This window comes from Parasteatoda tepidariorum, chromosome 3 (genome assembly GCF_982258835.1).
Source record: "Parasteatoda tepidariorum strain Cologne lab strain chromosome 3, Ptep-v5.0, whole genome shotgun sequence".
Classification (NCBI taxonomy): Eukaryota; Metazoa; Arthropoda; class Arachnida; order Araneae; family Theridiidae; genus Parasteatoda; species Parasteatoda tepidariorum.
In genome coordinates this window covers 86767654-86782166 of record NC_141757.1, presented here as the reverse complement: position 1 = coordinate 86782166, position 14513 = coordinate 86767654, and the positions used below count along the sequence as shown (strand labels likewise).

Genomic DNA, 14513 nt, shown 5'->3' with positions numbered 1-14513 from the left:
AAATAACTCTTGGAAGATATCTCTTTAAAATAAATTTTTCAATAATGATTTTAATAAACACATTTCTTTTTAAGAAAATCTCCTGATAGCACTTCGAAAGATATGAGCTTTGAAAAAACATTATTTTCCACAACTCGGTATTTTTACATAAATTTTTTATAGAGCAGAATACACCTAAGTTACCATATATGAAATATCGAATAATTTTTCCACATTTCCTTTAGCTTTTAAATAGACGGAAAATATTAGTGTCACACCAGTTCTTAAATAGTAAACTTTGTTAAAAGCTCAATTTCTTATAAGAACTAAATTTTAGTGAGAACTAAATTTTAGCAAGAACATTTAGAGAGCATTTACATTTAGTAACGTTAGAGTAATGGCACATTGCATTAGAGTTTTACATTAGAGTAATGACATTTTAGAGAACGTGAAAACTGAGAATGGGAAGTTAAAAAATAAAGAGACAAAAATTTTAAAATTTAAAAAAAAAATTTTGAGAAAAAATGAAGGGGGAAGAGACTAGCACGAAATGTAAAACAGAAATTTTTGCCCGGAACAGAATTTTTTTAGCAGATTTTAATTCTTCACGTATGGAAATGTTATTTATGTTAAAGCTAACTGAATGCTTCAAAATCATTTCCGAGAAACGTTTTATTTTGCAAAACAAAAAGGAAAATGTTGCAAAAGCTGTTATGCTACGCTAGTGCAATGCAGAAATATTTGTAACTTCTTTCAAATGATGTTTTCGAATTCTCTGTCTGAAATTTTTCTTTCCGCAGTCTTGTTATCCTATTTCATTTCTATATTGATGTTTTTATTTTTGTCACTTTATCAGTCTGTAACTGTAAAAGCGTTTGCTAAACGAGCGGTTCCCAATTGGTGCTCCATGAAATCCTAGGGTTCCGTGGAAGGGCCAAAGGGGTTTCAGGAGTCAGGTATTTTTTAGCCAGTTTGGATTTTTAAACCTATTTAAATTCATATTCATTTAATAATCTATTATTTATTCAATATTTCCATTATTTTCATGACGTTATTTAATTGATAGGCTTTTGAAGAAAGAAATTTCATGAAGAATGTTCTTCTAATAATAATATTATGAATGAATTATGAAAAGGATATGAATTTGTGAGAAAATCCATTATTATTTTGCATCGAATAAGAATAACTAAACTCAAAATTGAAGAAGTATGTTTGTCTGATAATCATTCTTAACGTTTATTTTCTTCATTTTCCGTTTTTATTTTAATTCATTTTCAGCTTAGGCATGTATTAAAATTAAATTAAGAACTACACTAGATCTTGCTCTAGACCAGTGAATTAAACTGTCTGGCGTAAAACCGGATTTTAAGACTAATTTTGGTAAAACGATGCGCTTAAAAAATGTATTCCTCATTCATTAACTAAATACATTTTCAAATGATTAATATAATTTAGATCATTGCATAAAAAATCTTTCGTTGATTTAAATGTTCACAATTGCTAAAGAAATATATTCATTAAGTCTCTGGATGCAGCCAGAAAAGGTCGATCATTTAAGGTTCCACAGCCAAAAATAATTGGGAATCGCTGTGCTAGATACCACTTATAAATAAGGTGACTCTCGCTTATACTTGTGACTTTTGTTATCAGGGATCTACGAGATTGTGCACTCGAGAGTTTACCATCAGGAGTTTTTGATGATCTATCAAGGCTTATATCTCTGTGAGTATTTGCTTAAAATTACATTTATTTTTTTTCATTTCATAAGTTATTATCATTTAAATGACATATTTAAATTACATATGACTATGACAAATGACTATTTATCATTTAAATGACATATAAAATTAAAATTAGAAACTTGAAAGAAAAAAGTAAATTTTGCCATTATATTTCCAATATATTTCGCAAAAAAGTGTTGAGTATCTAAACTTTTTGTCTGTAAACTGTGACAAACACTTTCATGTTACTTTAGTCTCTCTGCTCAAATGATAGAAACCAGCTTAATAGTTATGCATTTATTACTCAATGAAATGGATCAAATTGAATATTTTTTGTATTATTGAAATAAGACATGTTTAAAATGCAAGAAGCAAAAATAATTTGTATTTTTATATTACATTTGTAGTTGGTTGGATGGAAACCAAATGAATATTTTGCCTGAATACATTTTTGAAAATTTAAGAATTCTTCAAGTGCTGTAAGTTATTTCCATCAATCGTAAATTGAAAAAATACATTTAACGTCAAATAAAACGAGTTAATTTTTATTTATCTGTTTTATAGATCTCTGTCAAGAAACGAATTGACAACCATAAATTCCAACACGTTCTGGGGTTTGGAGAATTTAAAAAGCTTGTAAGTTTTATAGAACTAGCTTCGTGTAATAATAATTTTGTAACATTGAGGGTTAACACTGACAGGGTTAGCTTATATTTTTCATCAAGTTTCAAAGCATTGTTTATTTATAAGTATTTGACGTTCAAAGACGAGTGTTACGTGGAAAAATACATACATTCTCCAAATTTCTGTTAAATACTACAAATGTTCAATGTGTGCTTTCTTGGTCACTCAATGGTAATCCAGTTCCACCCATTCCTCCAATAGACATATACTTTAAATAAACAGTCCTTTCAAACTGGGTTAATAATTTAAGCCTAGTATTTGGCCAATATGGATAGAGAAAAGCAAATATGAGATATAAATCCTAATTGCACTTTCGCACAAAATTTTAAAAAAATCGGTGGATTGTAAGAAATTTCGAATCAAAGAGAGTGCTTAATGACTTTGGTTTATTTTTATATTCGGTTTCCCCATTTGGATTTATGTTTGATACGATGTGTGGTCATTTTTGAAAAATTTTTGCAACAATAAAATTTTGATAAATGAATTCCGACCATAAATTTTGTGATTTAAAAAACTGATTCTGGAAAGGCAATATTTGATGTACTTATTTAAGCAAGGCTGAATTGTTTTCTATATTAAGATGTTATCATTCACAGCACAATGTACTCAGGAGCAGTTCACCATCTCAATTCAAGAATATTTTTCAAGGTCATATCATGGAAACTGAGAATTTGTCAAAACACTGCAATATTGTTTGTTTTTAGAGCAACTATCTAAACACAATCAGAGCTGGCATCAAATAGAATGAAATGATCGAATGCGAAAAGAAATTTCAGTTCCAAAAAAAAAATCACGCTTTGTTTGTAACTACTCATCCTGCTATCTTAATTTGCTTAATTTGAGTTTCTCGCTGTGGTAACAAGGGAAATGACGCCATAAAATGACACCTTAAAGTTTGGATTTTTTTTTTTGTTGAGATTATAAAACGTTGGAACTAACACTTACCAAAAACTTGCCAATAAATGAACCAAGTTGATTTTTCGTCCGATTTCCCACTATAAGTTGAAAGGATTTACATGTTCGTTCCTAATTAAATGTTCATAATTACTACTATTCGTATCAATAAGGATCAGTATCGTTCGTTGACTCTCCTTTTAATATTATTATAAACAATATTAAAATAAAGCAGTATTATATCAGTTAAGACATATTAAGCAATAATTTATCTAGGCGGAACATTACATATTATACTATATTCAACCCTTTAAGAATAGGTTTGCCGTAAGCATAGTTAAAGACATTTTATTTTCTATTTCTTGCACTGAATGCCACTATTCGTTTCATTTGCTTGTCATTGATATTCTTAACAATGCATCTAGAACAGTGTATTCGTTTCCTGTCTGTATATTGATTATATGTATTATTCATAGGGCCATTTCAATGAATCGCCTACATTACCTGAAAGCCAATACTTTCGGTAATCTTACCTCATTGCTCAAACTGTAAGTTGAGTTCTCTTCATAAATTACCATAATTTTCTTTCTTTACAGTTTTGTACGAGATGCGCTGAATTTATCTGTAGGAAATATTCAAACATCATCGCTTGTATTCTAAATAACAATAATAAATATCAATAATAATAGCAAAATTATCATTTTCATTATAAAATTTTGAAGGCGCTCTGAAATAATTATAAATTTTATCGTCCCATATTCCTAAAATACGTCCTCAGTAATTGCTTACGCTAACGAATAATTTACAAGAAGCTATTTTTTTTCAAACCGCTGATTTTTTAACATTCTTTTAAACAAATAAAAATGTTATTAATTGTTCTTTTCGTTTTTAAAACTGAATTTTACAATAAATGAAAAGCTGATTATATTTAGTATTACTTCTAAAGATTAAAAAATTGTTTTCTCTTGTTAAGAAACTTGAACCATGATGAATTTGAACAGTTAAGGTACGGATCTGTCATTGTTAAGGACTAGGCTTCGATCCCTAGTGGTGGTTAGAAACCAACCCATTGATCGACGTTTGAATCGAGCGATTTTTCTAAGATACACATTTGGGACTTTGTCCATGTTCTTAACATGCTTTTTTAACATTGTACATTACGTTAATTATGCATTAAGTTTATTTTCTTAAAGATTCAATTTGAGATTTTTCCAAAATAAAAAGTTCACCTAAGAATTTCTTTCAGTCTTATTAAACTACGTAATAGATAGCATTTTCTTATAGGTGGAATTGCTGAACTATGTTCGCCTATTCTACATTGACAGTTTTTTTTAAAATTTGCTCTCAGCGGTTCAATAACACCTTTTAAAGCATGATCTTACTTTTATTATTGTAGTTTAAACGAATATTTCATAAAAATAATTAAGAAATGGAACTTCAAGGAAAAATTTTAAAACTTCAGATATTAAAGACTTTCTTGTTTAGAAAAAAATTTCATGAAATTGAGAAAAAACAAGAGAGATTCAAAAATAAGAGAATAGTTTTAATTTGGACACTAATTGCATTAAAGGTAATTTAGGAAAGCAGTGTTATACTTTACTTTTTATATAATATTATTTCTACATATTGTGTTAAGTTTATAACTAAAATCTGTTTGCTTACAGTTATAAAACTTGTTTACATAAAATCAATTGATGGAAAATATGTACTATTTATGTTTAATTTAATAATCATTGAATGGTTTGTATTATAACTTCTAGAAACTTAACTTCTGTAAATTCATTAAGTTTATGTGCCGCATGCAAATTTTGAAAGAATTAGGTTGGTTAGTAAAGAGAAAGAAAAGTATAAATTTATCATATTTTTTAAAAGTAATTTAAATTATTATTTTTGAAAACAGGGAAGGTTGTGCCACTTGCAAGTTGAATCAGAGATCCTTAACCATTGTAAAATATAAATAATATTCATTTTCGTAATTTTTTAAAATTTATTGTTCTTATTGTGCAAATAAAACAAATAGCTAATGAAAGTTCTGGACAGGCTTATGTAAGAGGGTGTATCAAATAAAAATGAGACTTTTTCTAAATATTAAAGTAAACTAATATTAACTAAATATTAAAGTATTGTTTTAAAAAAAAAAGATTTTTATTTTTCTACATGATTTCGGTGAACTTCTACACACTTTTTCCAACGTTTTTGGAAGTTTTTTTTTATTCTAGTGGCATAGAAAGAAGTAGGCCTTGTAGTGAACCGATTGCGAACAGAATCTTCTACCTCTTCATTTGGGGAAAATATCTCTCCACCCCCCAAGGCTTCTTTAAGGGATCCAAATAAATGGTTGTCCGTAGGTACCAATCCCAGTATGGAGGGTATTTAACTTATTAGTAGTGTACTGCCTGTAATTTTTGCAGTGTTACTTCGGCTTTATGTCGTGTCTCATTGCACTGTTGCAAGATCATTTTGCTGATCTACATGCCACATCTCTTGAACTATTAGATTGCATTGACTTTTCACACACAATACAAGTTCACAATAAAAATTTGCACTAATTGCTCATCGTTCATGAAGGGAATCAATTTACACACAACACCTTGTGAGCCCTAAATGATTTGGGAGTACCTTTTCAGCTATTATTATTTGATTATTGTGCGTTGTGCAACAGCATTAGGAATGTTACCCTCACTCATCATTCAAGTTACTAAAAACGGATCTTACAAAGAACAAAACACTGCTAAACTCTAGATAAAATTCTATTAATACCATGGAAATAAGAATAAAAATCGCCTGCGGCTATTAAAATAGTCTCGTTTATATTTGATCCACCTACGTAATTTATCTATTACTCATTACTGTTTATTTGGCGAATTTCAAAGTTGACTGCATCAAGACATTTATAAAAAAAAAACTAAGATAGCTTTCAAATTTAATCAAAGCAGTTAAGACAAAAACTGCTGAAATAGGAAATTTTTTTCATATCGTATTTTTCTAGTTTTGCTTAACTTTTCTATGTTAGTTAGTGCAGGAATTCATATGGCTAAAAACCTAACGTTTTAAATATTTTTATTTCAGAGATATCCATGGAAACGGGATTCGTAACATCGATAAGAGAGCATTTTCATCTCTAGCTAAGTTGGAATCACTGTAAGGTCAAAAAAATTATATTTCTTTTCTAAAAACTTATTCTTTTCTAAAAACTTATTCGCTGTTTCGAGCCAAATGATCCAATTCGTATATGTATTGAATTTTATCACTGGATTTTTTGTGACGTCGATAAAGTTTTTTTTTCGATTTCAGCTAAGTTCAGCTTTCGGTTGTTGTTGTTAATTTACGTCACACTAGAGTTGCACAATGGGCTATTGGCGACGGTCTGGGAAACATCCCGGAGGATGATCCGAAAACATGCCATCACAATTTTGATCCTCTGCAGAGGGGGTGGCACTCCCGCTTCGGTAGCCCGACGACCTGCGCGCGAAGTCGAGCACTTTACGGTAGCACAGTTTAACGAGGACCAATACCGCACACCCTCGGTCCCTACGCAGACTGATCCAAGTGGTCACCCACCCGCACACTGACAGTAGCCAGTGATGCTTGACTTCGGTGATCTGCTGGGAACCGTGTTTCAGTTTTCTATTCAGCTGTAATGTAAAAGAAAAATTCTATTAATTTTACTGCAATTTGACTATTACGAGTCAAATAATCCAATTCGTATCAATATTTAATTTTACCACTTTATTTTCGCGATACTGATTAAAAGCATATTCTACTCTTGATGGGTTATAATAATAGTAAGGTAAAAAAAATTGTATTTTTTTATTCAAATTTGTTAACTGAAAGGAACCAATATGTATTTGTAAATGCAGTTGACACTTATCTTTCTTTTTATTTTATCACCGGAGTGCATATATTCCTGACCAAAGTAATTATTGATGCTGTAAGTCAGTGTTTCCCAAAGTGTGGTACGCGTACCCCCAGGGGTACGGGAACAGTTTAGTGGGGGTACGCATTCTTATGCGAAATATCTTGCAACTAACGAAAATTTCAAAACATTTTATTCAAAAGCAAAGCTAGCCATGAACATTTACGATTACGTATTTTTCTATTGACTATTTTTGCGGAGTTAAAAGTTAATAATTAGTGGTGTCAACAGCGAGTTGTGATATTTAACTTTTGTGCAATTATTTTTATAGTAAAAAATACATAAATTTTTTTATTAGTGGTACACAGGGTTACGAAAAATTTAGAAAGGGTACACAAAAGTCATAAGTTTGGGAAACACTGCTGTAAGTAATTAAAAAGGCTATTTTAAATACAATTTATTCATTAGTGTAAGAATGACGAAAAAAATATAATAATCATGTAATAATGTTTTGTTTTATTATCTAAATGTTAAATAGATAATAATAATTGCTAGACTATTTACTGCTGCTGTTAGCAATTAGAAAGTCTGCTTTAAATACAATATTATTCATTAGCGTGAGAATGAAGAAAAAGTACAAAAAACATATAATAAGGTTTCCATTTTACTATATAATTGTTAGTAATATTCACTAGACTATTTACTACTGCTGCAAGTAATTAAAACCTTTTAAAAACAATATCGTTCATTAGCGTATTGAAAAATGTAATAAACATAAAATAAAGTTTCCGTTTTATTATCTAATTATTATGTAGTTATTAATATTTGCAAAATTAATATGCCTTTTTTAGAACAGACATACTTAAATGACATTAAATATACATTATTATAGCATTTCGTACATTACTTCAGGTATTATCAAATAAATTCACAGTTTCCACTGAGAAAGGATGACTTGTTATTAATTTCAGTCATTTTTCGTATAGAGCTAAGAAACGGATCTGAATTCAACAAAAACTCGTTTCTAAAACATCTTCATTGCAAATTTCCCTCGATAACTTTCTTTCAAAATGTAATCTGTTAGAACTCAGGGTGCCAGTACTTTTTACCGTAAAATGCATTTTTACTTTAAAATTTAGCGAAAAAAAATATTACATTCCCTAATTTTTTTATAATAATATTTACTGTAAAATCCCAGAATCACTATAATTAAATAAATTTCACTGCCAAGAAAATCGTATACAAATTTACGGTAAAAAAAGATTTTACAGATGTTGCACTCAATGTGGCAGTACTTTTTATCGCAATTTGATCTGGAATTTTTTACAGTATAGGACGAAAATTTTTTGCCGAATCAATTCCATTTGCGTCGCGGTGGCTCAGGGGATAGTGCGTATACCTCCCAATGAGGTGACCCAGATTCGAATCCCTGTGGTGGCTGGTTGATACGAATTCTGTTCCCTGCTCGCATTCACCACAGTGCTGGCGTAAAATGTTCTCAGTGGTTGATGGTTCATAGTTTAGAATCTCTTTGCCATTAAACTCAATTTGAATAAACTCAATTTGAATAAACTTATATCATCGCCACAAATATAAAAGATAGTCGAACAAACAGTCATCGAAATGGTTAATAAAACTTCAAATTTAGAGAAAGCGCTTTATTAAGCAGTGAATTTTTAAAAATGTAGTGTATAGGTATTTGAATGCAAAAAGATATTATGCTTTACGTCTTGGTGTGTATATTAAGAAACTAGAAATTTCTAATCATATACTATTTTTGAATTTTACAGAAATCTTAAGAAAAATCCTTTAAAAGGACTGCAACAAGGCACATTTAATGATCTTTTGCAATTGAAGCACATGTAAGTTTTATTTTTTAAATGTTTTAACATCTACTATTAATTATAAAAAAGATTATTGTTTAATTAACTTTAAAATAAAACAATATAAAATTGTGTTAATATTTTAACTAATTTATTATGTATCTAAAAACTAAAAACATTTCTTCCTTTCGGTATAAATTATACGATATTATGCAGAAACGAGTTTCGCATGAATACAAATCAGTTGAATTTTTTTTTGACAAACAGGTTAACTTAAAGCTTATTCTTAAGTCATATCTTTTTTTAACAAGATGAAAACATTTAAAATGAAATAACTTTTTTTTCTTAGGTTATAAAATGCAACGGTATAGAACAGTAAAATATCTAAAGTCTGTAAATTATAATCACTTTTTTTAGAAATTCAACAACTTGGCAAATGCAAAAAAAAAATGTACTAAACTTATGTCTATTTTTAAAAAAAATTCGTAAGTACTTAAAAACAAAATAAATATTTTTCAAACATGATAAATTTCTTAAATGTTTCAACTGTTTAGCATTAAAATCTACCTACATATTTTCTTTAAATTTACTTCAGTTAGATAAATTGATCAACTATTAAGAAGTATTCCAATGAAAATTTTTATGTAAAAACAAATCTTAAATTATAAGATTTTTTTCTGAAAATTTGTGAGTTTAAAAAGGAAAGAAAACTCAAAATTTCTGTCGCTGACTTGGAGTTAGTGATCAACAAATATTTTATGAAAGACTTGGAAAGATAAAACATAAAACACATGGAAGATAAAACATATATACAGCAAGTATAAATCTTAGTTCCTAAGCTATGCTAGAAAAAGTAATTAAGTTTCAAAAAGTAATCAGGTTCAATAGTAAACAATCTGTGAAATTATTTCCTTCAATATAACAAAACGCTACTTAGACTTTTTCTGAATTTAGTAAAAAACTAATTCCTATAATATGTAACATTTTAAAGTTTTGCATACTTTATCAGAAAATCTAACAAAATCCGTGTTTACTATTGATAGAAAAGTGAAATAAAAAGGGTTAATGCAAAGAGTTTTCTTAAGATTTTTAATTAATATATCATATTAAAAATATTTTTATGCATTTTTAATAAAAAATATCTTTATAGATATTGTTATTTAAAATAATATAATATATGCTAACTTTAATTAAGTTTGCTCTGGGCTAAACAAAGTCTAAACATACGTTGAAGTAGTCCAATATCTAAAATAATTAATTCAAACACTTACTAGTTATTTTCTTAAAAAAAATCTGTAAAAGTTTTCGCTTTATTTTTTTATTTATGAATGAAATTTTTTTTTGCCTTCTGTAAAGATATTTTCTCATGGTAATTTTATTTTTGTGGTATAAAATTAAAACATAAATATATTTTAAAAAATGCAAATAATATTCTTTTATAAGAAGGGATAATTATTGGTTTATTTTTTTACCTTACGCTTATTTTTTAATTATTCTCATTTCATCTTTTGCTGAACATATAAAATATTTTACATTACAAATTTTCTTTTTTTTATTTAAATTTTGTTAAGATAGCTTTCTTTGAAATAAAAATACAATCGAAAAAAGTAAAGTTTATGAAGATTTAATTTACCTTTGCACCAACACCTATTTTATTTATACTTAATAATAAAAATTTTCAACAGTTTAATGGATAAAAATTACATTTGATTTAAGAAAAATAATTGAAAAAATGACATTTGTTCATGACTCTATTCAATATTTAACAGGAAAAGTTTTCTGAGAGTTTCTTGAAAAGTTTGTGGCCTTCAAATTGCATTTTAAAATAAAAACTAATTATGGGTAAAGGAAAATAATTATTTTGTTAATTGAATAATTATTTTGTAAATGAAATGATATTTATTTTACTCTCAAGACTAACTTACATTTAAAGTATTATTTTTTATTATGTATTTATCGACTGAAAAGTTTTTATAGATGGATCGTTTGGGAAAAATATTAAAAATTTAAATCACTCTACGTGAAATAATTATCAGAGATTAAATACTGTCATTTTTAATTAGTTGACTCAAATTAAAATCTGGGGATTAGAAGAAATAATAAAGTAATTATTTGAATCCCATTTCATCCTTAATTGAAGAGATTTATTTATTCAATATTGCTTTGAATCAATCGATTCGAATCATTCAACTCAATCAAATAAGAATCAAATCTATTTATTTCATTCAATATTGCTTTGAATCAATCGACTCGAATCATTCAACTCAATCAAATAAGAATCAAATCTATTTATTTTAACAACTTGATTATATTCAGACCATCGGTTATAGCATTATAAATGATTACCTTTTTTTGAATAATTTAGATGATTCATTGAATAATGCAAAACTGACGTGAAATGCATGAATATTTGTTAAGACTTCTTACGACGCCATACTCAGAAAAATAAATCTGAAAGAACGAGCTTTCCTTCATCAGGTAGAAGAATGGATGGTAGAAAAATGAATGTGAGAAAATTGAAGGGAAGTGAGAAATAAAGAATATTTTCATTTTATTTCTCTTTTATGCTCCAATCTTCTCGATTTCCTTCTTTCCTCAAATAATTTTTGCACATTTTTTTGTTGTTTTTTTATTGGCTCGTCTTTTATTCTCCCCTGCATATATTCAATTGCTCCCTCCCCATTCATTTTTCTAACACCAATTTTCTCTCACCATAATTTTTAATTACCTGATGAAGGAAAGTTCGTCCTGCACCAGACAAATATGGTGTCGTAATATCAGCTCTGTGTAGGATCATAAGAATTCTTAAAAAAATTTCGTTTGATCACATATCTTGCCAATTTATAATGTTAAATGTATGAAGTTCTTTTGAGATATTAAGCAATAGTAATTTTTCTAAATACTTTTCTTTATGTTTAGATATTTCGATGAATTTTATCTATGTTCTTTGGCACTGCACGTACGCGTATGTGAGCCCAGAGGAGACGGTATCAGTAGCATAGCTCACTTGTTGGACAGCGTAGTACTGCGAGTCAGTGTATGGCTTGTGGCATTCGTTGCTGGTTTGGGCAACGTTGCTGTACTTATCGGAAGATTCTTATTTGCTGAACCTAACGAAGTTCATTCGTTTTACATCAAAAACTTATCTTTGGCTGATCTCTTGATGTCAGTCTACTTATTCGTCATAGCTGCTTATGACGTCCTCTTCAGAGGAGAATACATTCTTCATGAAGCAAAATGGAGGCACAGTTGGCAATGTAATGTAGCCGGATTTTTATCTACACTTAGCAGCGAGTCATCTGTGCTGATACTTACAATAATTACTATTGACAGGTAAATTATAACAAATAGTATTTAACATGAAAGTAATTCTTTAAAAAGATTTATTGTTTTGATACGACTATTTTATTTTGATTGTATTGAAATTTGTGCATAGTAATTTGAGTATAACTTTAAAAACATTACAATATTTGAATGAAATTGTAAAAAAAATATATATATATATATTTATTCAAATGATTTATTTACATACAATGACAATTATTAATTTTAATTTCAGCAATTAAGTATTAATGACAATTTTTAATTCTTTTATTAGTTCGATTGAAGTTGGAATCAGGTATTCATTTAGAAGATAATATTTTTTCAAGCCTGAATGGCATTTAAATATTTGTTCATTAAATAAAAAAAGCTATTACTTAAAAACTGAAAGTGTATCCGAGATTTCGTCAAACTTAAGGGGTAAAATATTAAGGGAAAAATATACCGAAGGCAGGTAATGAAAAAATAATACACTTATTCATGACAGCACTTAGAACATGAGAGAGTTGAATATAAAAGCGATAAACACCGAAGTCTGAAATTGTTTCAATTAGTACTAATTAATTAATTAGAGAAGCTTACTTTCTGGTTAACTCAAACATATCATATATATATATATATATATATATATATATATATATATATATATATATATATATATATATATATATATATATATATATATATATATATATATATATATATATATATATATATATATATATATATATATATATATATATATATATATATATATATATACATATATATATATATATATATATATATATATATATATATATATATATATATATATATATATATATATATATATATTTTACGTATTTCTATTGTATTTCATAAATGACTGCTCAATTTTTATTTTAAATGCGTAGAATACTTTATATGATGAAGATAAAATATCTCTATGTGTTTCTGAAACAACATTCATTTCCATTTTAAGTTTCAGAAAAACTTTAAATATTGTCGGCTAGCGATAGGAGGTTTTGTTTCCAATGTATTTTTCGTAATCAAATTATGCCAAATGCGAGTTATTAGAGTCAATAGTAGTTAAGATGATGTGAGGGTTTTTGTATCGAAAAGGGGCAATTTTCATAAGTACTTTTTTCGCCATTGATATCTAGTAGCTATCTAAATAAGTATTGTCGGGATAGTCAGGGTGGTAGGATGTTGGATTCGTATTCGTGAGAACGGGAGTTTGAATCCCCACCGAGCGAGAAAACCCCGTGACTCGTGCAGGTTAAATCTGTCGAGGACACAAAGTCTTCCAAGTTCCTATAACAAATCAATACCTTTTAGATACTAAATTGGAGATTGATCGTTCTCTGGTTCAGGTCAAAATTACAATCTGTGGATGAATGAATAGGACGTGTGTGTGTGTGGCTGAAATAATATTCTTGTAAATAGATGACGCCACTGAAAGAAAAGAAATGCACCCTCTGCCTTAAATTCGCTTGGCTTCCCAAGCAGGTTTGCTGGCATGGAAAGTAGGCAATAGAAACAACAACGGCATCTAGATAAAATATACATTGTTTCCTATGGTTGAATAGAACTATGCTGAATACTATGCTGAATAGAATAAGACGAACGGTAGTAGATAAAACAAATATTTTACTTGTCACAAAGATTCTATTCATAACTCATGCATTATATACGGGACGTTTTTTATGCCTCTCCTTCCCTGGTATTTAAACATGGCGTGCGAAGTCGTGCTATTTTTTACATCTAAGTGAAGACTATAAAATAATTTGTTGTTAAATAGCACTTTTTGTGGATATTTAAGTTTCTAAAAGTTTTAAGTTTTCAATATTAAATTTCTGAGCTATCTTTTACTAAACGACGAATAAAAATGCAAAATAAACATATTTTTATGAATCTAATGCTGATTAATACTGTCTAGATAGAAATGTCAACCTGAAAATTTTAAATTCTTCGTCATATTAAATCGTTCCACTTGAATAAACGTAAAAAAAAAGAGAAAACAATACTTTACTTGTATAGAGCATTGATTCCTAATTATTTCCGGCTGCGTAACTCTAAATAGTAAAGTTTCTTTCGACAGAACGCTGACTTTATAAATAAATTATACTAAGGAAATAGTGAGCGTTATAAACCTATGAAAGACTATATTTAAAATATCTAATTAGCGGAATGAAACTTTTTCACCCTTTTATCATTAATAATCTTAAATCAGGTCTTATGTCCATCAATTAA

The 14513-nt window shown here is 28.2% G+C and overlaps 1 protein-coding gene across 4 annotated transcripts in view; it reads left to right on the top strand.

Annotated features, from left to right (window-relative positions):
- The window catches only part of LOC107453006 (uncharacterized), a 195213-nt gene that overhangs the window by 170450 nt on the left and 10250 nt on the right, over positions 1–14513 (top strand). For all 4 annotated transcript variants that reach the window (XR_015432636.1, XM_071182789.2, XM_043048231.3 and 1 more), the window contains 7 exons: positions 1630–1701; positions 2108–2179; positions 2265–2336; positions 3755–3826; positions 6348–6419; positions 8925–8996; positions 11877–12290. Coding sequence is in view for 3 of the 4 variants with exons in the window: in XM_071182789.2 (XP_071038890.2) it covers positions 1630–1701; positions 2108–2179; positions 2265–2336; positions 3755–3826; positions 6348–6419; positions 8925–8996; positions 11877–12290 (846 nt within the window). In the remaining variant the exon portion in view is untranslated. The remainder of the gene's footprint in view (positions 1–1629; positions 1702–2107; positions 2180–2264; positions 2337–3754; positions 3827–6347; positions 6420–8924; positions 8997–11876; positions 12291–14513) is intronic.